We start from the raw sequence: 24172 nt of genomic DNA on the forward strand, positions 1-24172 counted from the left end.
TCGAAATAATACTTCTCCAAAAGCGAATAACGTCTTGGAATAAGTCTTGAGTCGAAGATAATTGGAAACTTTTTTGACCTTCTATTTCCGATGGGTTTTATTTCTCTTAGTAGATTATAATATTATTGGAAAAAATCTGAAAAATATTATCTCCCTGTTTTTTCCACATACAGGTCTCGAGATAGCTTTTGCAAATATTTCTCGCTATGCACTTACAATTAGATAGAAATGTGGTTGAAGGCTAACACTTACCCAGTGATCTATTTTACAAAATACGGCCCTTGCATGATACATTCCAAGCAAGTATGAGTGAAGTGTACTTCTTGTTTGCAATACGGTTTGGTTTTGGATTGCTTGATATATTGTGGCACCGAGGGTAAAAAAGTGGGGGGAGCAGGGAACGCAGAGAAAGTGACTCATAAATTGTTGGCAAATTTAAAAAATACGGGGCATGCTGTGTACAGGGATAATTTTACGACAGTGTGAGCCTTTTCCATTGTCTGCAAAAACATACTGTACAGAGGAAACATACTGTACAGTCATTCTGCTAATGAAAAGGAAAAATAACCCGGATATATTTTTAAAATTGCTTGCTACGATATAATGGGGGGTGCGTTTTGAAATGGAGGGATAAAAGAGATGTGAAGATGATTTCGTCTGAGTATGGACACGATTTTGCGGGCAGGCGGGAAAGGGTTTCAACTTAGCCCAGTATGGTGGACGCTTACAATAAACATATTGGAGGCAAAGACAAGACCGATAAATTGTTGTCATATTGTCTTTGCGAATCAAAAATTCTCCGTAGGTACCTAAAGTTGAGAATATACTTTATTCAGATACTAATGATTCATTCTTTCATTCTATACCAAAGATTTAGTGGGAAACGTGTAAATTTGTTAGAATACCGCGATGAATCAATAAACTCATTGCTAAATGTCCAACCTGAGGTAATGCCTTCAATGAGTTCCCCTAAACATGTTCACTCACCACATAATTTGGAAATGAAAAAAATGGAAGAAAGAAGTGCAGAGTATGTGCCAAAAATAGAGTGAGAAAATATGTTAGCACTAACGATCCAGATTGCCCGTAAAAAACGGTTTTATGCTTTAGGATATTTTCTTAGGTCTTATATTTATTGCTGACTTAAATAGCACTCTTCATTCTAGTGTCTTTTCAGTATGATTCTTGGAAGTTATCCCAAAACCACGAGTAAATTATGAGTCTGTAATTATTTACGAGAAAAATATTATTTAATTAAAAATAAATAAAATTTTTTAATTTTCGAATACTCCAAATTTTTAAATATATCTATTTATTTGCAAAATAAGTTGAAATATATGAACGTTAGATGAGAATTAAGGGAGATAAAAATATTTGTATAGCGGGTTGCATAACGATGTGACACGGGTTGCATAGCTTTGGCAATGCTGTGAGCGGCAGACGCACCGGTGCGTCCTTCGTTTTATTTGTTTAAAACAATCATAGGATTTTTATTATTATTTTTTAAGGTATCCATAGAGACATATCTACTTGGTTATGCAGAAAAACCACTGCCGCTCGCAGCGATATTTTTCATCAAAATGGCCAGCAGTGAAAGTGTTAAAATGGTGATGATAAGAGAAACTTCAGAGATAACCTGCTGTACATGATAAATCAATGCATGACAGTTAAAACTAGTCTTACAGGCATGATTAAGCACTCCACAACTCTCAAGAGCCTCACACAAATCCACTCAGCCCTCCTCTGCACAGCTCTCAGAAGGGGAGCCTTCTGCCTGAAAAGTAAACAGAATTTCTGGGCGTGGTGGAGGGGAAGTGGTGGAGGGGCAGACAGTAGTGGGGGAGAGCAGAAAGGGGACGAAGGCTCCTCCCCTCTCCTTGCCACCGCCTTCGTCGTCGATTGCTCGCCAGGGGGACACTTCAGTTGTACGAGCGGGATCGGGAACGGGAGCGTGACCCAGAGTGGAAGCGTGCTGGGCCCATACATAACCCAGAGGTCCGTGGTTTTGAGGTGGCAGTGTAGGATATCGTGGTAATCATGGCATTCAAGGTACCAGAGGGAACGAGCTGGATTAATGATCTGTCTAAAACGGAAGCGATTAGTGCTTGTGAACGGTTTGGGATTAGTAGTGACGGCGTACTAGATGATCTGAGGAAACGTTTGCGCGAGTATGTGCGGAGTTTGTCCGCAACTACTGAAACGGTGCCCGAAAATACAAATGTGAGTAGAGCTGACATGGGTCCTTCCAAATCAAGTGAAGCTATCGGGTTTGACTTCGTAAGGCTAGAGCAAATTCTAACTGCGGCGAAACGCTGGGAACTGCGGTTCAAGGGGGAAGGCGAGGAAAATGTGAGAAGTTTCTTGGAAGTACTAGATAAGTTTGTCGAGCATTTTGAAGTCAGCGAGCTGATGTTAATGAAATTATTGCCCGAAGTACTGGGAGGCAAGGCCCGGACTTGGTTCTGGGATAATAAATTTTTTAACTATAGGGAATTCACGCGAGAAGTTAAAGCGCGGTTTGGTCCTCCCAATTACGATGCACGATTAAGAAGGGACTTATATAACAGGTCGCAAGGACCGGAGGAAACGTTAGGCGACTACCTTGCTTTAATTATCAAAATGAATAATAGACTAGAAAGTCCCGTGCGTTCAGAGGAGCTATTGGAAATAGTTTGTGGGAATTTTAATCCATATTATTCTTGGCACTTATCCCCGAGGCCGGACTCCTTAGAGGAGTTAGAAAAATGGGGTCGAGAACTGGACGCCAGAAAAATAGACGCGGAGTCATACCGTGAACCGCCCCAAGGTGATGAAATGGTTGATAGGGAATTTGGTAACCCGAGTTTGGGGAGGAGGAGGTCTGATAGCTTAGCTGCATATTCGGCTAATCCTCGGGTGACGCCCCCTTGTCAGAACCGCGGTGGTTCATTCTGGGGCAATAAGAGACAACGAGAGCAAGAGCGTTTCGACCGTTCAGGGCCTTCATTGAGAAATAAAGATAGTCAGGGAAACGCGTAAGCCACGGGAGGAATAAGCTCCGTCCTCGCCGTGGTAGAAGTGTCACCTTTTTTGGTCGAATATCCGGAGTTGATACTGGAATGTCGCCTAAGGTAAACGCAAGGGTTAATGGGACAAAAACTATTGCGCTTCTTGATTCGGGTGCTATTTATTCTTGTGTTGACGAATCCTTTTTAGAGAAGGTACTTTTTCTGCCTAGTAAAATACGGGAAAGAGAAATTTTATGCCGTGGAGTGGGATCGTCGCCGATCAAAATTTCCAAAACTGTTTTGCTGCGAATAAAAATTGATGGGTTAACCTGGGACCAGGAGTTACTGATTCTTCCGGGTTGTCCGGTTTCAATTATTTTAGGGGCGGACTTCATGGAGCACGCAGGTATGACCTTGAATTTTGTTAGCAAGACTTATTCTTTTAAGGCACGTCCCGGAGTGATAGGTTATGTACTCCCTACCGAAAATGAAGAAGCAGATGTGGATTCCGCGATATCTTCTAAGTTAAGTAATGATAAAAAAAAAGAGATTACAGAAATTATTGGAGAATATGGTGACGTAATCACAAAAAAATTGGGGTGTACTGACCGTTTGGAATATGACCTTCCGTTGTCTGATTGGACGCCAGTGCGTTCGCCCCCCTTCCAATGCAATCCGATCAAAATGTCAGAGATGAAAATGGTAGTTCAGGATTTATTGAAAAAGGGGGTGATAAAGGAATCTAATTCGGCGTACGCCAGTCCGGCATTTTTAGTATCTAAAAAGGATAACTCTTCACGGATGGTAGTAGACTATCATGCGCTCAACGCGAAGGTGGTTTTTGATGCTTTTCCGCTGCCCACCACCGAAAATGCGTTTCTTCATTTTGGTAAAGCAAAGTATTTCTCGGTGCTAGACTTGAACGCGGCTTACCACCAGATTCCTCTTACTTCAAGGAGTAGGCGAGCCACCGCTTTTATTATGCCATTTGGGCTGTATGAATACAATCGTCTGCCCTTCGGTATTTGCACCGGGGGACAAATACTGTCGCGACTGATTGATAAGATCTTTAGTGACATAAAATACGAATACGTATTTAACTACTTGGATGATATTGTGATTTATAACAGTAATTTTAGTGACCATTGTAAACACTTAAGGGAGGTATTACAGCGGTTGAGGCACGCCAAGATAACGGTTAATCCTGAAAAAATATCTTTAGCACGGAACGAAATTAAGTTTTTGGGGCACGTAATCTCTGAGAAAGGAATACAGATTGACCCTGAGAGGGGTAGGGTCGTGTTTAACTTTCCTACACCAAAAGACCTCAGGGCAACTAAGAGATTCTAAGGCATGTGTAGTTATTACGCTCGTTTCATACCCGGTTTTTCGGAAATATCAGCTCCCTTAAACGCTCTAAAGAAAAAAAATTGTCGGTTCGTGTGGGGGCGTGCTCAACAGAATGCCTTTGATGAATTGCGGAAGAGAATAGCCTCACCCCCAGTGCTCCGTATCCCCGATTTTAGCGAGACGTTTGTCGTGCACACCGATGCCTCCGCCAACGCAGTAGCGGCCGTGTTATCTCAACGAATTGAGGGGCATTTGACGCCGGTTGCGTATGCCAGTAGGACACTCAGCGAAGCCGAAAGAAAATATGCCGCGTACGAGGCTGAATGCCTAGCGGTGGTATTTGGAGTCGAAAAATTCGACCAATATCTGCGTAATCGGGAGTTTGAACTATATACCGACAACGAGGCTCTGTCTTGGATGCGTCGGCATCCGAAGCAATTAGGAAAGGTCGGACGCTGGATGCTACGCTTGGCGGGTTATAAGTTTAAGACTATGCATGTTAAGGGTAATGAAAATGTCGTTGCGGATTGTTTATCGCGTATGTTTGAAGAAGAAACTCAGGAAAAAAGTCCTGCCCTTTGTGTCCTTCAGACAGCCCCCTTGAGTTTTATCTCGATATTGGAGCACCAGCAACAAGATCCCGAATGCCAAAAAATTAAAGATAGGATTAACAGGGGGGAAAAGGTTAGAGATATGAAGGTTCGTGGAGGGATATTAGTTTTCAGAAACAAATGGGCGCGACGAAATAGAGTATGGATTCCTTCGGTTATAAGAGCCGTGACGATGGCGTACTTTCATGACTCTGTTATTGGAGGACATATGGGGTATCATAAAACAAGGAATAAGATAACTCGTGAATTTTATTGGCCTAATATGAACAGAGATATACTGAATTACGTTCGGTCTTGTCCCGATTGTCAGAAGGCGAAGCCGGCGCAAAATACTCGGGTAGGATACCATTCGGCAGAAGCGCCAGCTAAAATCTACGACCAAATTTTTATTGATTACATGGGACCACTAACGCGCACTCGAAGCGGGCACACGGCAATTTTGGGAGTCATAGACGGTTTTTCTAAGTTCACCATGTTAATAACCCACAAGAAATATGACGGCTGCGAACACCATTAAGGTTTTGTTTAATAGGGTGTTTTCTATTCTGGGGTTCCCCAAAACAATAGTGTCAGATAACGCCGCCATATTTACAGGAGGCGCGATGAAAGACGCGTGTTTCAGGTGGGGTATCAAGCATGTAACGACATCACCTCATTACCCGCAACCCTCTCATATCGAAAGATTCTTTCGAAATTTGAAGGCCGCCCTCACTATTTTTCATAGAGATTCACACGATCGTTGGGATGAGAATCTTGGTGCACTTGCAATAGCGTGTAACTCCGCTGTTCATGAAAGCACGAAAATGACGCCAGCGAGCTTGTTTTTGGGTCGGGAACTGAACCATCCGCTCGCATTGCAGTGGGGTATGGATGACGATGTTATTCAAGAGAGTGGCGAGCCAGAAAACCGTTGGGAGGCTGCCGTAAAAAAATTAAGAGAGGCTAATAGAGCTGTTGCCGCCCGGTATAACCAGGGACGTCAGCCTCAACCATTCGTAGTTGGGCAATTGGTGTCCGGTAAAATGTACCCCCAAAGCTCTGCAGTAAATAAGAGGAGCGCTAAACTGTTGGCAAAATGGGAGGGTCCTTTAAAGATCCTTAGGTTTACCAGCCCAGTTACAGTGGAATCCTATCTATATACAGCCCTCGTGGTGACTGACTCACTGATGGATACAAATTCCCGACCACTTCTAGAAGTGCTGGAGAGCTGAAATTTGGCACGCGTGCGGGGAACTCGAAATGATCCGGAGGAAAAATCCGAAAACCGGAAGTTTCCACCACGTGTCGTCGCTAGGACGACAAAATGGCCGAAATCGCGCTTTTTCCGGGGACCGTCTTTCGGTTTTTATTTTACTGCGCGCGAATTATGCGTGACACACGGGTCGTTTATGCTTTTTTTGAAAGCTGATAAACGTGGGCACGTAATAAAGTAAATTTATTAGTTTCCATTTGAGAAAATTGCAGCCAAAATGGCGTCCAAAAATTGATTTTTCGAATAAAATTTCATAACTTCCGCTCCATTCGAGTTAATTTAAGGTGTAGGGTAACGAAAATGATTATTATATATGCTTATAACATTGTCTACGAAATGTAGGCAACAATTTTCTTTCGTCGTTCTTGGTTACTCAGAAAAAAAATAAAATATTTCGAAAATCACCGAAAATTACGATTTCCAAAAGATTAACACAAGATTTTGTCAACTTTAACCTTACCGATTTCTTTCAAACCTTGTAGTTACATACAACTTTGCATTGTCTTTCAGAAAACATGAATTTTTAATAAATGATTCAACGCATTTAACCGCGAAAAAATAAAAATGGCTGGTACTACTCACTTTTTCCAGGGACTAGTTTGCTTTTTATTGTATTACTCTCGAAATATGGATGTCATAAGGCACACTTCTTTTAGTTATGACAGTAAATGAATGTGACCATATAGTTTCGTCATCTCTAAACCCCCCGAAACCCCCTAAAAAGTAAAAATTTGCATATAAGTAGCCTTTTCGGGTATTTTTCGTCACAATTCCGCCGCTTCCCCAAGCCTTATGACACATCGCTACGAAATTGATATGGACGATTGATGACCCCTGGCAGTAAAAACCTATAAACCCCCGGTAAACCCACATATACCCCCAAAAAAATAAAAGTTTGCATATAAGTCTACTTTTTGGGTACTTTTCGTGACTACATCACCGCCCCCAACGACTCATCGCCACGAAATTTATGTGAACGGATGGTAACTGCCACGTGTACAAGCAAATAAACCCCCGGTATCCCCCTGAAATCCCCCCTAATTTGGTGAGGGCGGGCCACCGTAAAGTATACGGGAAAAAATACCAGAAAACCCCCGATCACCTCCTGGAACCTCGCCGAAAAAAATTAAAAAACTTTAAGTCGCCTCTCCGAGTAGTTTTCGTCACAGTTTAGCCCCTGCTGCTTATTAAAACCCCCGATAACCCCGTGAAATCTCCCCAAAAAAATTCCTAATAAATCACCTCTCCGGGTAAAAGAATCGTCAGAATTCTGCCACACATTAGAACCCCCGCATCGCCCTGGGTACCCCTCTCGGTGGAGAAGACCATTTATGAAGTATAAGCGGAGCAGCCGCGGGGGGCTTCTCAAGCCAATGGCGGCATAGCCGCCCCACATCGTGAAACGGCGAGGACGTTCTGAGAAGTAACTGGCGCAGGCGAGGGGGACCTTCAGTAACCCTCGGGCGGCGAAGCCGTCCCGATGTTCTAGCGGCGCAGCCGCTGTGGGCTCCTCCCACCCCTGGGCGGCGAAGCCGCCCCTTAAACGGTATAACGGTGAAACAGTTCGGAAATGCCCTCGCCCTCTGGGCGGCTATGCCGACCCAAAACGAGGAACGGCGAAGCCGTTCCGAGTATGAAGCGGGGTAGCTCCGGAGGGGCACACTAAACCCCTGGGCGACGAAGCCGCCTCTCAACGAGGAACGGCGAAGCCGTTCCGAGGAATGAGTGTTGCGCTTCTCTACCCCCGGCCGGCGAAGCCGGCCCCTAGCCGAGGTGAGATTATTCGAACTAAAATATTTCGAACGACCACAAATGTAGACGGCGAAGCCGGAACCGGGGTTTTTAAGGGGCGGAGCCCCTTAACGAGCGCGCGGAGCGTGCGAGTCCCTATTATATACAGCCCTTGAGGTGACTGACTGACTGATGGATACAAATTCCCGACCACTTCCAGACGTGCTGGAGAGCTGAAATTTGGCACGCGTGCGGGGAACCCGAAATGATCCGGAGGAAAAATCCGAAAACCGGAAGTTTCCACCACGTGTCGTCGCTAGGACGACAAAATGGCCGAAATCGGGCTTTTTTCGGGGACCATCTTTCGGTTTTTAATTTACTGCGCGCGATGTATGCGTGACACACGGGTCGTTAATGCTGTTTTTGAAAGCTGATGAACGTGGGCACGTAATAAAGTAAATTTATTAGTTTCCATTTGAGAAAATTGCAACCAAAATGGCGTCCAAAAATTGATTTTTCTAATAAAATTTCATAACTTCCGCTCCATTCCAGTTAATTTAAGGTGTAGGGTAACGAAAATGATTATTATATATGCTTATAACATTGTCTACTAAATGTAGGCAACAATTTTCTTTCGTCGTCCTTGGTTACTCAGAAAAAAAATAAAATATTTCGAAAATCACCGAAAATTACGATTTCCAAAAGATTAACACAAGATTTTGTCAGCTTTAACCTTACCGATTTCTTTCAAACTTTGTAGACACATACAGCTTTGCATTTTCTTTCAGAAAACATGAACTTTTAACAAATGATTCAACGCATTTAACCGCGAAAAAATAAAAATGGCGGGCGCTACTCACTTTTTTCGGGGACTGGTTTGCTTTTTATTGTATTACTCTCGAAATATGGATGTCATAGGGCTCACTTCTGTTAGATATGAAAGTAAATAAATGTGACCATATAGTATCGTCATCTTTAAGCCCCCCGAAACCGCCTAAAAAATTAAAATTTGCACATAAGTAGCCTTTTCGGGTATTTTACGTCACGATTACGCCGCTTTCTCAAGAATTACCACTCATCGCTACGGAATTAATGTGGACGATTGATGACCCCTGGCAGTACAAAGCTATAAATCCCCGGTTAACCCACATACACCCCCCAAAAAATAAAAAAATTCATAAAAGTCTCCTATTTGGGAACTTCTAGTAAACAATACGCCGCACTACCCGTACACTCTGAGCTCTAGATCCGGAATATTTGATGAGGGCGGGCCACCGCAAACCATACGGGAAAATATACCAGAAACTTCCGGAGGAAAAATCCGAAAACTAGAAGTTTCCGCCACGTGTCGTGGCTAGGACGACAAAATGGCCGAAATCGCGCCTTTTCCGGGGACGGTATTTCCGTTTTTATTTTACTGCGCGTGAACGGTGTGTGCCACGCGGATAGTTTATGTACGTTTTGAAAGCTGATGAATGTAGTCACGTAATTATGCAATGGATTTAGATAATTTTAAAGTAAATTGCTGCACAAATGGCGTCCGGAAATGCTTTTTCGAAACAAATTTCATAACCCCCTCTCCCATCGTCGTAATTGCAGGTGTAGGATACTGAAAATGATTATTATATATGCTCATAAAATCGTCTACGATATATAGGTAAGAATTTTCTTTCGTCGTCCATGGTTTTCCAGAAAAAATAAAAACGTTCCCAAAATCACCGAAAATTACGAATTTCATAAGATTGACACAAGATTTCTTCAATGTTTTCCCGACCGATGTCTTTTAAACTCCACAATTACATACATCTATGCATATGGTTTCCGAAAATATAAGAATTTAATAAATGTTGCAATCGATATAACTGCGGAAAAATAAAAATGGCGGACAATACTAATTTTTTCCGGGAAGAGGTTTACTTTTTATTGTACTACTATCGAAATATGGATGTCATAGGGGCAACTTCTCTTAGATATGATAGTAAATGAATGTGATCATATAATGTTTTCATCTTTAAACCCCCTGAAAACCCCTAAAAAATTAAAATTTGCATATATGTAGCCTTTTCGGGTACTTTTCGTCAGAATTCCGCCGCATTTCCAAGCCTTACCACTCATCGCTACGGAATTGATGTAGACGATTGCTGACCCCTGGCTGTACAAACCTATAAACCCCCGGTAAACCCACATACACCCCCCAAAAAATAAAAATTTTCATATAAGTCTACTTTTTGTGTACTTTCCGTGACTATTACACCGCTGGTTCTTACCCCAACGACTAATACCTACGGAATTTATGTGAACGGATGGTGACCGCCAGGAGTACACTCATATAAACCCACGGTATCCCTCTAAAATCCCCCCAAATGTAAAATGTGCCATTAAATCTCCTATTTGGGAACTTCTCGCAAAGATTACGTCGCACTACCCGTCCCCTCTGAGCTCTAGATCCAGAATGTTTGGTGAAGGCGGGTCACCGTAAACCATACGGGAAAATATACCAGAAAACCCCCGATCACCTCCTGGAACCTCGCCGAAAAAATTAAAATTTTTAAAGTCGCCATTCCGAATAGTTTTCCTCCCATTTTAGCCGGTGCCACTACTACTTATTAAAACCCCCGATAACCCCGTGAAAACTCCCAAAATGTTTTTTTTTAAATCCCCTCTCCAGGTGAAAGAATCGTCAGAATTCCGCCTCTATTTTAGACCCCTAGGACTTATCGGCACAGAATTTATGAGAACGATTTGTGACCATTGGTTTAACACCAGTATAAAACCCCCGGTATTCCCTTGGAACCCCCCGCAAAAAAATGAAAAAGTTGCCATTAAGTCTTCATTTATGGGTACTTGTCACCACTATTACGCCGCATTGCCCTACCCTTTACAATCATCTTTACCTTCATAATCACTGTGGAGGATTGGTGACCGCATGCATAGCATATTAAACCCCGAATCCCCCGGGGCACCCCTCTCGGTGGAGAAGACCATTTATGAGGACTAAGCGGAGCAGCCGCGGGGGGCTCTTCATCCCCAAGGCGGCGAAACCATTCCGAGGAGTAACTGGCATAGGCGAGGGGGAGCTTCAGTAACCCCCGATGTTTAAAGAGGCGCAGCCGCTGTGGGCTCCCTCCGCCCTTTGGCGGCGAAGCCGCCCCTTAAACGGATAACGGTGAAACAGTTCCGAAATGCCCTTGCCCTCTGGGCGGCTATGCAGACGCCAGATGATGAACGGCGAAGCCGTTCCGAGGAAGGAGTGAACGAATGGTGAGCGCCAGGAGTACACACATATAAACCCCCGGTATCCCCCTGAAATCCCATCCCTGAAATGCCATTAAGTCTACTATTTGAGAACTTCAAACGAGCATTACGCCGCACTACCCGTCCCCTCTGAGATCTTGATCCGGAATATTTGGTGAGGGCGAGCCACCGTAAACCATACGGGAAAAATACCAGAAAACTTATGAAACCTACTTGAACATCGCCGAAAATAAAATTATAGTCGCCTTTCCGAGTACTTTTCGTCACAATTTAACTGATGCCCCTACCACTTATTAAAACCTCGGTAACCCCGTGAAACCTCCCAAAAAATTTCTAATAAATCGCCTCTCCAGGTAAAAGAATCCTCAGACCACTGTTCCGGACCCCTAGGACTTGTCGTCACAGAATTTATGAGAACGATTTGTGACCACTGGTTTGACACAAGTAAAAAACCTCGGTATTCCCGTGGGAACCTCCCGCAAAAAAATGAAAAACATGCCATTAAGTCCTCTTTTATGGGTTCTTGTCGCTACTTTTATTCCGCATTGCACTACCCTTTACAATCATCGCTACGTAATCACTGCGGACGATTGGTGATCGCATGCATAACACATTAAAACCCCCGAATCCCCCTGGGCACCCCTCTCGGCGGATAAGACCATTTATGAGGAATAAGCGGAGCAGCCGCGGGGGGGCTCCTCAACCCCAAGGCGGCGAAGCCGCCCCACAACGAGGAACGGCGAAGCCGTTCCGAGGAGTAACTGGCGTAGGCGAGGGGGAGCTTCAATAACCCCCGGGCGGCGATGCCGCCCCGACGTTCAAGCGGCGCAGCCGCTGTCAGCTCCCCCCACCTCTTGGCAGCGAAGCCGCCCCTTAAACGAATAACGGTGAAACAGTTCCGAAATGCCCTCGCCCTCTGGACGGCTATGCCGACCCCAGACGAGGAATGGCGAAGCCGTTCCGAGGAAGGAGAGCGGCGCTTTCCTACCCCCTGGCCGGCGAAGCCGGCCCCTAGCTTAGGTGAGATTATTCGAAATAAAATTCTTCGAACGACCACAAATGTAGACGGCGAAGCCGGAACCGGGGTTTTAAGGGGCGGAGCCCCTTAACGAGCGCGCGCAGCGCAGCGAGTCCTATCTATATACAGCCGGCGTGGTGACTGACTCACTGATGGATACAAATTCCCGACCACTTCCAGAAGTGCTGGAGAGCTGAAATTTGGCACGCGTGCGGGGAACCCGAAATGATCCGGAGGAAAAATCCGAAAACCGGAAGTTTCCACCACGTGTCGTCGCTAGGACGACAAAATGGCCGAAATCGCGCTTTTTCCGGGGACCGTCTTTCGGTTTTTATTTTACTGCGCGCGAACGGTTCGTGCTATGTGAATGTTTTATGCACGATTTGAAAGGTAACAAACGTGAGCACGTAATTGTATAATGTTATTAGTATCTTTTAAAGAATTTGACTGCCAAAATGGCGTCCAAAAATTGGTTTTTCTAAAATAATTTCATTCCTTCCGCTCCCGTCGACTTATTTTAACGTGAATGATAACAAAAATGAATATTATATATGCTTACATATTTTTCCATTTAACCTAGGCAACAATTTGTCTTTGTCACCTTTGGTTTTCGAGAAAAAAATTAAAATATGCCAAAAATCACCAAAAAGTACAATTTTCAAAGGATTAACACAAGATTTCGTCCAGTTTTACACGACCGATTTCGTTTAGACTTACTATATACATAAGGCTATGCATTTTCTTTCAGAAAATGTAAACATTTTTACAATATTGCCATCAATAAACCAGCAAAAAATTAAAAATGGCGGACACTTCCCATTTCTCCCGGGAGTTTGTTTACTATTTATCGTTACACAGGCAAAAAATTTCCGTCTTACGGAACGTTGTCATATATATTGAAAGCTTATAAATGTCGCCACCTACTTATGTAATTTTTGAAGTTAATTTCTAAGTAAAACGCTTTCAAAATGGCGTCCAAAAATCGATTTCTCGGAAAATATTTCATATTTTCCAGTGCCGTTGGCCTTATTTTGTGAGTAGGACAACGAAAATGATTATTATATATGCTTATAACATTGTCTACGAAATGTAGGTAATAATATTTTTTCGTCGTCCTTGGTTACTCGGAAAAAAATTAAAATATTCCGAAAACCACCGAAAATTACGATTTCCAAAAGATTAACACAAGGTTTTGTCAATTTTAACCCGACCGATTTCTTTCAAACATTGTAGTTACATAGAACTATGCATTTTCTTTCAGAAAACATAAATATTTAATACATTTTTTAATCGATATAACCGCGAAAAAATAAAAATGGCGGGAACTACTAATTTTTCTGGGGAGAGATTTACTTTTTATTGTATTACTCTCGAAATGTCATGGATGTCATAGGACTATGGATGTCATAGGGCCTACTCCTTTTAGATATGACAGTAAATGAATGTGACCATATAGTATCGTCATCTTTAAACCCCCCGAAACCCAAAAAAAAAATAAAATTTGCATATAAGTAGCCTTTTCGGGTACTTTTCGTCACAATTCCGCCGCTTTTCCAATCCTTACCACTCATCGCTACGGAATTGATGTGGACGATTGATGACCGCTGGCAGTAAAAATCTATAAACCCCCGGTAAACCCACATACACCCCCCCAAAAAATAAAATTTTGCACATACGTCTAATTTTTGGGTACTTTTCGTGACTATTCCACCGCCCCCAACGACTCATCCCCGCGGAATTTATGTGAACGGATGGTGACCACCAGGAGTACACACATTTAAACCCCCGGTATCCCCCTGAAATCACCCCCCCCCAATTGTAAAATGTGTCATTTAGTCTCCTATTTGGGAACTTCTCGCAAACATTACGCCGCACTACCCGTCCCCTCTGAGCTCTAGATCCGGAATATTTGGTGAGGGCGAGCCACCATAAACCATACGGGAAAAATACCAGAAAACCCCCGATCACCTCCTGGAACATCGCCGAAAAAAATAAAAAAATTTAAAGTCGCCTTTCCGAATAGTTTTCGTCACACTTTAACTGGTACCCCTACCACCCATTAAAAACCCCGATAACCCCGTGAAACCTCCCAAAAAATTCTAATAAATCGCCTCTCCAGGTAAAAGAATGATCAGACCACTATTCCGGACCCCTAGGACTTATCGGCACGGAATTTATGAGAACGATTTGTGACCACTGGTTTAACACAAGTACAAAATCCCCGGTATTCCGTTGGAACCCCCCGCAATAAAATGAAAAACTTGCCATTAAGTCATCTTTTATGGGTACTTGTCGCCACTATTCCTCCGCATTGCACTACCCTTTACAACCATCGCTACGTGATCACTGTGGACGATTGGTGACCGCATGCATAACACATTAAAACCCCCAAATCCCCCTGAGCACCCCTCTCGGTGGAGAAGAGCATTAATGAGGACTAGGTGGAGCAGCCGCGGGGGGCTCCTCGGCGAAGCCGTTCCGAGGAGTAACTGGCGTAGGCGAGGGGGAGCTTCACTAACCCTAAGGCGGCGAAGCCGCCCCGAAGTTCAAGCGGCGCAGCCGCTGTAGACTCCCCCATCTCAACTCACACTCAACCCCTGGGCGGCGAAGCCGCCCTTCAGCGAGGAACGGCGAAGCCGTTTCGAGGAATGAGTGGGGCGCCTCCCTACCCCCTGGCCGGCGAAGCCGGCCCCTAGCTGAGGTGAGATTATTCAAACTTTAAAAGTGTTCGAGCGACCACAAATGTAGACGGCGAAGCCGGAACCGGGGTTTTTAAGGGGCGGAGCCCCTTAACGAGCGCGCGGAGCGTGCGAGTCCTATCTATATACAGCCCTCGTGGTGACTGACTCACTGATGGATACAAATTCCCGACCACTTCTAGAAGTGCTGGAGAGCTGAAATTTGGCACGCGTGCGGGGGAACCGGAAATGATTCGGAGGAAAAATCCGAAAAACCGGAAGTTTCCACCACGTGTCGTCGCTAGGACGACAAAATGGCCGAAATCGCGCTTTTTCCGGGGACCGTCTTTCGGTTTTTATTTTACTGCGCGCGAACGGTACGTGCTATGTGAATGGTTAATGCACGCTTTGAAAGGTAATAAACGTGAGCACGTAATTATATAATGTTATTAGTATCTTTTATAGAATTTGACTGCCAAAATGGCGTCCAAAAATTGGTTTTCCGAAAATAATTTCATTCCTTCCACTCCCGTCGACTTATTTTAAAGTGAATGATAACAAAAATGATTAATATATATGCTTACATAATTTTCCATTTAACCTAGGCAACAATTTGTCTTTGTCACCTTTGGTTGTCGAGAAAAAAATTAAAATATGCCAAACATCACCAAAAAGTTCAATTTCCAAAGGATTTACACAAGATTTCGTCCAGTTTTGCACGACCGATTTCGTTAAGACTTACTATTTACATAAAGCTATGCATTGTCTTTCAGAAAATGTAAACATTATTACAATATTGCCATCAATTAACCAGCAAAAAATTTAAAATGGCGGACACTTCCCATTTCTCCCGGGAGTTTGTTTACTATTTATCGTTACACAGGCGAAACATTTCCGTCACAGGGAACGTTGTCATATATAATGAAAGCTTATAAATGTCGCCACCTACTTATGTAATTTTTTAAGTTAATTTCTAAGTAAAACGCTTTCAAAATGGCGTCCAAAAATCGATTTCTCTGAAAATATTTCATATTTTCCACTGCCGTTGGCCTTATTTTGTGAGTAGGACAACGAAAATGAATATTATATATGCTCATAACGTTTTCTACGAAATGTAGGTAATAATTTTCTTTCGTCGTCCTTGGTTACTCGGAAAAAAATTAAAATATTCCGAAAACCACCGAAAATTACGATTTCCAAAAGATTAACACAAGGTTTTGTCAATTTAAATCCGACCGATTTCTTTCAAACATTGTAGTTACATAGAACTATGCGTTTTCTTTCAGAAATAATAAATATTTAATACATAATTTATTTAATCGATATAACCGCGAAAAAATAAAAATGGCGGGGAACTACTAATTTTTCCGGGGAGAGATTTACTTTTTATTGTATTACTCTCGAAATGTCATGGATGTCATAGGACTATGGATGTCATAGGGCCTACTTCTTTTAGATATGACAGTAAATGAATGTGACCATATAGTATCGTCATCTTTAAACCCCCCGAAACCCCCTAAAAAATTAACATTTGCACATAAGTAGCCTTTTCGGGTACTTTTCGTCACAATTCCGCCGCTTTTCCAATCCTTACCACTCATCGCTACGGAATTGATGTGGACAATTGATGACCGCTGGAAGTAAAAACCTATAAACCCCCGGGTAAACCCTCATACACCCCCCAAAAAATAAAATGTTCCATATAAGTCTACTTTTAGGGTACTTTCCGTGACTATTCCACCGCCCCCAACGACTCATCCCCACGAAATTTATGTAAATGGATGGTGACCGCCAGAAGTACACACATTTAAACCCCGGTATCCCCTGAAGTCCCCCCAAATGTAAAATGTGTCATTTAGTCTCCTATTTGGGAACTTCTCGCAAACATTACGCCGCACTACCCGTCCCCTCTGAGCTCTAGATCCGGAATATTTGGCGAGGGAAAGCCACCGTAAACCATACAGGAAGAAATACCAGAAAACACCTCCTGGAACATCGCTGAAAAAAAAAAAAAAAATTTTACAGACGCCTTACCGAATATTTTTTGTCACAATTTAACCGGTGCCCCTACCACTTATTTAAACCCCCGATAACCCCGTGAAACCTCCCAAAATATTTCTAATAAATCGCCTCTCCAGGTAAAAGAATCGTCAGACCACTGTTCCGGACCCCTAGGACTTATCGGCACGGAATTTATGAGAACGATTTCTGACTTCTGGTTTAACACAAGTATAAACCCTCCGGTATTCCGTTGGAACCCCCGCAAATAATGAAAAACTTGCCATTAAGTCTTCTTTTATGGGTACTTGTCGCCACTATTACTCCGCATTGCACTACCCTTTACAATCATCGCTACGTGATCACTGTGGACGATTAGTGACCGCATGCATAACACATTAAGACCCCCCAATTCCCCTGGGCACCCCTCTCGGTGGAGAAGATCATTAATGAGGACTATGCGGAGCAGCCGCGGGGAGGCTCCTCAACCCCAAGGCAGCGAAGCCGCCCCACAACGAGGAACGGCGAAGCCGTTCTGAGGAGTGACTGGCGTAGGCGAGGGGGAGCTTCAGTAACCCTCGGGCGGCGAAGCCGCCCCGATGTTCAAGCGGCGCAGCCGCTGTAGACTCCACCCATCTCAACTCACACTCAACCCCTGGGCGGCGAAGCCGCCCTTCAGCGAGGAACGGCGAAGCCGTTTGGAGGAATGAGTGGGGCGCCTCCCTTCCCCCTGGCCGACGAAGCCGGCCCCTAGCTGACGTGAGATTATTCGAACTTTCAAAGTCTTCGAGCGACCACAAATGTAGACGGCGAAGCCGGAACCGGGGTTTTTAAGGGGCGGAGCCCCTTAACGAGCGCGCGGAGCGTGCGAGTCCTATCTATATACAGCCCTCGTGGTGACTGACTCACTGATGGATACAAATTCCCGACCACTTCTAGAAGTGCTGGAGAGCTGAAATTTGGCACGCGTGCGGGGAACCGGAAATGATTCGGAGGAAAAATCCGAAAACCGGAAGTTTCCACCACGTGTCGTCGCTAGGACGACAAAATGGCCGAAATCGCGCTTTTTCCGGGGACCGTCTTTCGGTTTTTATTTTACTGCGCGCGAACGGTACGTACTATGTGAATGGTTAATGCACGCTTTGAAAGGTAATAAACGTGAGCACGTAATTATATAATGTTATTAGTATCTTTTATAGAATTTGACTGCCAAAATGGCGTCCAAAAATTGGTTTTCCGAAAATAATTTCATTCCTTCCACTCCCGTCGACTTATTTTAAAGTGAATGATAACAAAAATGATTAATATATATGCTTACATAATTTTCCATTTAACCTAGGCAACAATTTGTCTTTGTCACCTTTGGTTGTCGAGAAAAAAATTAAAATATGCCAAACATCACCAAAAAGTTCAATTTCCAAAGGATTTACACAAGATTTCGTCCAGTTTTGCACGACCGATTTCGTTAAGACTTACTATTTACATAAAGCTATGCATTGTCTTTCAGAAAATGTAAACATTATTACAATATTGCCATCAATTAACCAGCAAAAAATTTAAAATGGCGGACACTTCCCATTTCTCCCGGGAGTTTGTTTACTATTTATCGTTACACAGGCGAAACATTTCCGTCACAGGGAACGTTGTCATATATAATGAAAGCTTATAAATGTCGCCACCTACTTATGTAATTTTTTAAGTTAATTTCTAAGTAAAACGCTTTCAAAATGGCGTCCAAAAATCGATTTCTCTGAAAATATTTCATATTTTCCACTGCCGTTGGCCTTATTTTGTGAGTAGGACAACGAAAATGAATATTATATATGCTCATAACGTTTTCTACGAAATGTAGGTAATAATTTTCTTTCGTCGTCCTTGGTTACTCGGAAAAAAATTAAAATATTCCGAAAACCACCGAAAATTACGATTTCCAAAAGATTAACACAAGGTTTTGTCAATTTAAATCCGACCGATTTCTTTCAAACATTGTAGTTACATAGAACTATGCGTTTTCTTTCAGAAATAATAAATATTTAATACATAATTTATTTAATCGATATAACCGCGAAAAAATAAAAATGGCGGGAACTACTAATTTTTCCGGGGAGAGATTTACTTTTTATTGTATTACTCTCGAAATGTCATGGATGTCATAGGACTATGGATGTCATAGGGCCTACTTCTTTTAGATATGACAGTAAATGAATGTGACCATATAGTATCGTCATCTTTAAACCCCCCGAAACCCCCTAAAAAATTAACATTTGCACATAAGTAGCCTTTTCGGGTACTTTTCGTCACAATTCCGCCGCTTTTCCAATCCTTACCACTCATCGCTACGGAATTGATGTGGACAATTGATGACCGCTGGAAGTAAAAACCTATAAACCCCCGGTAAACCCTCATACACCCCCCAAAAAATAAAATGTTCCATATAAGTCTACTTTTAGGGTACTTTCCGTGACTATTCCACCGCCCCCAACGACTCATCCCCACGAAATTTATGTAAATGGATGGTGACCGCCAGAAGTACACACATTTAAACCCCGGTATCCCCCTGAAGTCCCCCCAAATGTAAAATGTGTCATTTAGTCTCCTATTTGGGAACTTCTCGCAAACATTACGCCGCACTACCCGTCCCCTCTGAGCTCTAGATCCGGAATATTTGGCGAGGGAAAGCCACCGTAAACCATACAGGAAGAAATACCAGAAAACACCTCCTGGAACATCGCTGAAAAAAAATAAAAAAATTTTACAGACGCCTTACCGAATATTTTTTGTCACAATTTAACCGGTGCCCCTACCACTTATTTAAACCCCCGATAACCCCGTGAAACCTCCCAAAATATTTCTAATAAATCGCCTCTCCAGGTAAAAGAATCGTCAGACCACTGTTCCGGACCCCTAGGACTTATCGGCACGGAATTTATGAGAACGATTTCTGACTTCTGGTTTAACACAAGTATAAACCCTCCGGTATTCCGTTGGAACCCCCGCAAATAATGAAAAACTTGCCATTAAGTCTTCTTTTATGGGTACTTGTCGCCACTATTACTCCGCATTGCACTACCCTTTACAATCATCGCTACGTGATCACTGTGGACGATTAGTGACCGCATGCATAACACATTAAGACCCCCCAATTCCCCTGGGCACCCCTCTCGGTGGAGAAGATCATTAATGAGGACTATGCGGAGCAGCCGCGGGGAGGCTCCTCAACCCCAAGGCAGCGAAGCCGCCCCACAACGAGGAACGGCGAAGCCGTTCTGAGGAGTGACTGGCGTAGGCGAGGGGGAGCTTCAGTAACCCTCGGGCGGCGAAGCCGCCCCGATGTTCAAGCGGCGCAGCCGCTGTAGACTCCACCCATCTCAACTCACACTCAACCCCTGGGCGGCGAAGCCGCCCTTCAGCGAGGAACGGCGAAGCCGTTTGGAGGAATGAGTGGGGCGCCTCCCTTCCCCCTGGCCGACGAAGCCGGCCCCTAGCTGACGTGAGATTATTCGAACTTTCAAAGTCTTCGAGCGACCACAAATGTAGACGGCGAAGCCGGAACCGGGGTTTTTAAGGGGCGGAGCCCCTTAACGAGCGCGCGGAGCGTGCGAGTCCCTATTATATACAGCCGGATGTGTGCCTCACTCACTCATGGATACAAACTCTAGACCACTTCTAGACATGTTGGAGAGCTGAAATTTGGCACGCGTGCGGGGAACCCGAAATGATTCGGAGGAAAAATCCGAAAACCGGAAGTTTCCGCCACGTGTCGTCGCTGGGTCAACAAAATGGCCGAAATCGCCCTTTTTCCGGGGACCGTCTTTCGGTTTTTATTTTACTGCGCGAAAACCGTGCAAGCAACTCGGAATTTTGTTGTGCATTTAGAAAGCCTATGAATTCTGCCACGTACGTATGTATTGTTTTAATTAAATTGCTAATTTTAACATCGCCAAAATGGCGTCCAAAAAATGATTTTTCGGAAACATTTTCATACTTTCCGCTGCCATCCACCTAATTTTTGGTGTTGCACAACGAAAATGATTATTATATATGCTTTTATGATTCTCCATTTAACCTAGGCAACAATTTGTTTTGTCTTCATTGGTTGCCGAGAAAAAAATTAAAATATGCCAAAAATCACTGAAAAGTACAATTTCCAAAAGATTAACACAAGACTTCGTCCAGTTTTACGCGACCGATTTCGTTAGCGCTTTGTATTTACATAAAACTATGCATTTGGTTTCAGAAAATTTAAATTTTTTTACAATATTGCCTTCGATAAACCACCAAAAAATAAAAAATGGCGGGCAGTTCCCATATTTTCTCGAGAGTTCGTTTACTCTCTATCGTTATACAGGCGATTTATTTCCGTCACACGGACCGTTGTTGTATATTATGAAAGCCAATAAATGTCGCCACGTACTTATGTAATTTTTTAAGTTAATTTCTATCTTAAACTCTTTCAAAATGGCGTCTAAAATCTATTTCTCGGAAAATATTTATTATTTTCCACTGCTTTCGGCCTAATTTTGTAAGTTGGACAACGAAAATGATTATTATGTATGTTCATAACATCGTCTGCGAAATTCAGGTAACAATTTTCTTTCGTCGTCCTTGGTTTCTCAGAAAAAATTTAAAATATTCCGAAAATCTACGAAAATTACGATTTCCAAAACGTTAACATAGGATTTTTTCAATTTAAACCTGACCCATTTCTTTCAAAATTTTTAGTTGCATACAACTATGCATTAACTTTTAGAAATAATAAACATTTAATAAATGTTTTAATAGATTTAACCGCGAAAAAATAAAAATGGCGGGCACTACTCACTTTTTTCGGGGACTGGTTTGCTTTTTATTGCATTACTCTCGAAATATGGATGTCATAGGGCACACTTCTGTTAGATATGATAGTAAATGGATGTGACCATAGAACATCGTCATCTTTAAACCCCCTGAAACCCCCTAAAAATTAAAATTTGCATATGAGTAGCTTTTTGGGGACTTTTCGTCACTATTCCTTCTTTTTCTCAAGCGTTACCACTCGTCGCTACGGAATTGATGCGGACGATCAATGATCCCTGGCAGTACAAACCTATAAACCCCCGGTAAACCCACATACATCCCCCAAAAAATAAAATTTTGCATATAAGTCTACTTTTATGGTACTTTTCGTTACTATTCCACCGCCCCCAAACGACTCATCCCCACGGAATTTTTGTGAACGGATGGTGACCGCAGGGAGTACACACGTATAAACCCCCGGTATCCCCCTGAAGTCCCCCCCCAATGTAAAATGTGCCATTAAGTCTTCTATTTGGGAACTTCTCGCGAGCATTATGCCGCACTTACCGTCCCCTCTGAGCTCTAGATCCGGAATATTTGGTGAGGGCGAACCGCCGCAAACCATACGGGAAATAATACCAGAAAACCCCTGGAACCTCCTTGAACCTCGACGAAAAAAAAATTTTTAAGATCGCCTTTCCGAATAGTTATCGTCACAATTCAGCCGGAGTCAATACTAAAACCCCCGATCACCCCGTGAAACCTCACAAAAAATTGTAATAAGTCGCCTCTCCGGATAAAGATTCGTCAGAATTCCGCCTCTATTTCGAACTCCTAGGACTTATCAGCACGGAACGTATGATAACGAGTTCTGACCACTGGTTTAACACAAGTATAAAACCCGGTTATTCCGTTGGAACTCCCGGAAAAAAAATTAAAAACCTGCCATAAAGCCTTCTTATATGAGTACTTGTCGCCACAATTACGCCGCATTGCACTACCCTTTACAATCATCGCTACATAATCACTGTAAAAGATTGATGACCGCATGTATGACACATTAAAACCCCGAATACCACTGGGCACCCCTCTCGGTGGAGAAAACCAATTCTGAGGACTAAGCGGAGCAGCAGTCTTTCATCCCCAAGGCGGCGAAGCCGTTCCGAGGAGTAACTGGCATTGGCGAGGGGGAGCTTCAATAACCCTCGGGCGGCGAAGCCGCTGTGGGCTTCATCCACCCCTGGGCGGCGAAGCTGCCCCTTAAACGAATAACGGTGAAAAAGTTGCGAAATGCCCTTGCCCTCTGGGCGGCTATGCCGACCTCAGACGAGGAACAGCGAAGCCGCTCCGTGTGTTAAGCGGGGTAGCCTCGGGGGGGCACACCCAACCCCCGGGCGGCGAAGCCGCCTCTTAATGAGGAACGGCGGAGCCGTTCCGAGGAATGAGCAGGGCGCTTCCCTACCCCCTGGCCGGCGAAGCCGGCCCCTAGCAGAGGTGAGATTATTCGAACTAAAATTCTTCGAACGATCAAAAATGTAGACGGCGAAGCCGGATCCGGGGATTTTAAGGGGCGGAGCCCCTTAACGAGCGCGCGCAGCGCAGCGAGTTGTGTGATATAAATACGGGAGCAATTAAACGGCGGTGTCATGTATCGCAGATTAAACCATTCTTTGCACGTCAGTGAAACCCTCCCTTCCCGTCCTCGGCACACGACCCATTTTCCTCCTTACCTTTTCCTCTTCTCTTAGGTTTGGCGGTGGGGTGCGGTGAGTCGTACCCGGAGAGTGATCGAGGTGAGAGCAGGATTCTGGGTTTGGTCAGTCTGGGTATTTGCCCTATTGTTTTGGGTTTCTTGCCTTTATTTTGTTTCGTTCCTCTAGTCTTCTGACTGAGGTTGTTATAATATTGTTTTTTTGTGTACCTTGGTAAGTGCAAGATTTGACTATCGTGACTATGGCCCGGCTTCAACGTTTATTTGGTTGCCTGTCACGACTTGGCTTCATTTTTTGTTCCATGCTGAAACTCAGTGTATCCCATTGCTGTTTATTAGTTGGCACCGTTATAATAAAAATCTTGTGAGTGATCTGTGAGGAAGAAATCACCAGGACTCTTTAAAAATTATAGCGATTGTAGCCTATAATAAGGCTTTTACACTAAACATAGTGATTGCTTCTTTCGAGTTTACATCTGTGTGTGTGTTTTTTTTTTCCTTTATCTGTTTGTGAAAATGGACTCTTACTAATTAAGATATTTTTCATGTATTGGTGTACCTTATCTCCTATCGGCTATTGAGATAGATAGCTTGCCTTGTACGAATGCAACGGTCTTGGTTTTGTTTCATGTTTGGCATTTTCATACAGATTACTGTTGTGTAAAGGTGATTTTTTTAAATTATGAATTTGCTTGTCTAATTTCTGTGTTGATGGAACATCTGCCTATTTTGGTAAAACTACGGTCACACAACCTCTATACCCCCTCCTGTCCCTTCCCTATCCCCGAGCACAAAACAGACCTGG

General features: G+C 43.5%; 2 protein-coding genes across 5 annotated transcripts in view; both read left to right on the forward strand.

The window, feature by feature from the left end:
* Positions 1-24172, forward strand: part of LOC124159589 (uncharacterized aarF domain-containing protein kinase 5) — a 95237-nt gene that overhangs the window by 38530 nt on the left and 32535 nt on the right. The window lies entirely within an intron of this gene.
* Positions 1684-23441, forward strand: LOC124159593. Its single transcript, XM_046535511.1, has 2 exons — positions 1684-2031; positions 23405-23441. Exons 1-2 carry the CDS (start codon positions 1688-1690, stop codon positions 23424-23426), a joined length of 366 nt encoding a protein of 121 aa, XP_046391467.1. The 5' UTR covers positions 1684-1687; the 3' UTR covers positions 23427-23441.

This window comes from Ischnura elegans, chromosome 5 (genome assembly GCF_921293095.1).
Source record: "Ischnura elegans chromosome 5, ioIscEleg1.1, whole genome shotgun sequence".
NCBI classification, from domain to species: domain Eukaryota; kingdom Metazoa; phylum Arthropoda; class Insecta; order Odonata; family Coenagrionidae; genus Ischnura; species Ischnura elegans.

Coding starts and splice junctions, on each gene's coding strand:
- LOC124159593 (XM_046535511.1), top strand. CDS start 1,688: ATGATTAAGCACTCCACAACTCTCAAGAGCCTCACACAAATCCACTCA. Junction 2,032..23,404: donor TGGCAGTGTAGGATATCGTG/GTAATCATGGCA, acceptor CTCTTCTCTTAG/GTTTGGCGGTGGGGTGCGGT.